Here is a 2,508-nt window from a genome sequence, read left to right as displayed (position 1 = left end):
GCAGCCCCCGCAGCCCACCCGGGTCCGCAGCCCCCGCAGCCCACCCGGGTCCGCAGCCCACCCAGCCCACCCGTGCCCGCCCCTCGCTGCCGCCGTCTGACCGCCAATGCCTGCCCACCGCGGGATGCGCTGCTCGCACACACAAGGTGGGGGATTCTGCTTTGTTTGCGCACACCGAAGGACAAGTCTGGGCAGCTGAGGTGTTTTAAGAGCCCTTTTAAATTACATATTTGCAAGAACTCTCCAGCTTGTTCTGCAACTCTGACAGGAGTTGATCCTACAGCTCCCACCACAAGAGTCAGCAATCACTGCTACTAATTGCGTTAGAGGCACTGCTCATGTTCTTAACCATATCCTCATGATTCTTGATTTTTGTTCTACGTATCCTCATTTCCACAGTCCCGTTGCACGGGGCCCGACATCCAAGCTTAGTTGTAATCTCCGAAAAATACATAAGCATATCGTTTTCATCCCCCATCGAGAGCAGTTTAGTATTTTAATCGTGTTATGAAAAAGCATCAAGGCAGAAAGAGGTATCTTCCTTAGTGCTGCTCAGAGTGGCTTTGGTACCTCTTCTGTTAAAGTTAGGGCACAGTCACTGACACACAAAAACCACCAAGGAAAGAATACTCCAAATACTCTTCGCCAAACACACTTGAACCTCCTGCCATTTCTTACAGCCCAGTCCACCCCCGCCTTAAGGAAACATCCCCAGGCTCCAGGAACACAGGATCTGTTCACCCAGTGCCCACACATGTTCTCCAGGTCCAGTGCAGTATTGCAGCCTTGCTGACTGCCCTTCCACCCCTGCAATTTTGTTGACATTTTTGTATTTCACGTCCTGTAAAGTGAGGTGATACCCACATGCCATCGCTGATATTGGCTGATACAAAGTTCATAGAAAGCCTAACTCATAAAACGTAGAGGTGAATTTTACCACAATTTACAATATGGAAGTGGATATATTCAAGTCATGTTTTAAAATGACCTTACAAATCAAAGACAAGTGTTTTGTTTTGTTTTTTTCCCTTGACATCAACATTTCTTGTGGCTTAATTCCCAGACTAATCTTTAGATCCACTTGCTTGTGAAGACAGAGCTGTTTGGTAATTTCCCATCAGTAAGAGGCTAGCAAGCTTATCTTTATTGATAGACCAAGATGAAAGGTAATGGTGCCTGTGGTGATAAAGAGAAGGGCAAGAAAAGGAGATGTGAAGAGAAACAAGATCAGGTACGTCTTGCGTAAGTCATTGCCTTTATTGTGCAGTAAAAAGTAGCTCAGTCAATACATACACACAAGTTTACCACTGCAACTATACAGCATTCCCTACAATTTCGTAGTAATAACACACCCACTTATTTAACATACCCAGCTTTCCCCAATATGTGACAGAGAAATATTTCACTTCATTCAATTTAGAGACTTTAATCAAGATTTCCTTCAGTCTTCAACCCCAACCTTGGAAACACATGTATTCAGCTATGAGACCAGTCCTGCTGTACACGAGGAATTGAACATTTTCGTATGTGTCTACTTTTGCAAAGCAGTTCTTTCATCTCTGCTGCACTAAAGTATCTACCAATTTAATAACTAACACCCATTAACAAGATCGGTTGGCTGAATTTACCAAAGAAGCAGCAAAGACTCATTCACGTGTGACACAGGAGGATACAAACAACAAGTCAAATATAAACGTGCTTCTAGGCAAACTTGCAAACTTTGACAAAGTGGGGTAAACTGAATAGTGAAATGAGGGTACTGATGCAACAAAAGAGCTGCAGGAATATTGTGGGAAGTGACACCACACTTGGGGAACACCAACGACCCATGTGACAGTCACACCAGGTACAATTTATAAAGGACAGACAAAAATTATGACATCGTTAAAGACGTGGTGTTATATGACAGTTTATTGGCTAGTTAGTCAACTATCGATAATACAGAATACTTATGAATTGAAACATGTATCATGTATCATGTATCATGGATCATGTATTGGAAGAACACAGGACCAAAAAAAAGCACAAAAAAGGGGGACTTTTGTTACCCCCACATAGATGCATTAAATGTCATATTAAGGTGTGATATCGAGGTTAAACGTTTAGATGCTACAAACAACCATTCTGCCTCGTAGTAGCAGTAGTCCCTTGACACTCACTGATCACAGTTGAACCAGGATACTGGATTACGTGGACCTTTAGTCTGAGCCAGTTTATTACTCACTGCCACATGGCAGAGCTGTTCTGAAAAAAAAAACCCTGTACATTTTTACTCAGAAAACCGGACTTCACACGTACCAAGCCACGCCACGGCAAAGTCAGCTGCCAAAAGCGATTTAAAGAAGTAAGTTCCAGCAAAACTTGTACAAACCGGATCACGTGGCTGAGGCACAGAGATCCCCAGAACCCTCAGCTACCCCCGGGCCGCTCCCATTCCCAGAGCGCCCATCACGCCCACCGCCCGCCGGGCGCGGCGCATGCGCAGTGCTTGTCTTCCCCCTCCCGGCA

At 44.9% G+C, this 2,508-nt stretch overlaps 1 protein-coding gene across 1 annotated transcript in view; it reads right to left on the bottom strand.

Annotated features, from left to right (window-relative positions):
• Positions 1-2,508, bottom strand: part of MIA3 (melanoma inhibitory activity family, member 3) — a 34,004-nt gene that overhangs the window by 30,846 nt on the left and 650 nt on the right. Inside the window, exon 3 of the mRNA XM_009994808.1 lies at positions 2,274-2,322. Coding sequence (XP_009993110.1) covers positions 2,274-2,322 — 49 coding nt within the window. The remainder of the gene's footprint in view (positions 1-2,273; positions 2,323-2,508) is intronic.

This window comes from Chaetura pelagica, unplaced genomic scaffold, assembly GCF_000747805.2.
Source record: "Chaetura pelagica isolate M959 unplaced genomic scaffold, ChaPel_1.0 scaffold2, whole genome shotgun sequence".
Lineage (NCBI taxonomy): Eukaryota > Metazoa > Chordata > Aves > Apodiformes > Apodidae > Chaetura > Chaetura pelagica.
Note: the sequence above shows the minus strand (reverse complement) of the source record. Positions and strands in the feature narration are given on the sequence as shown.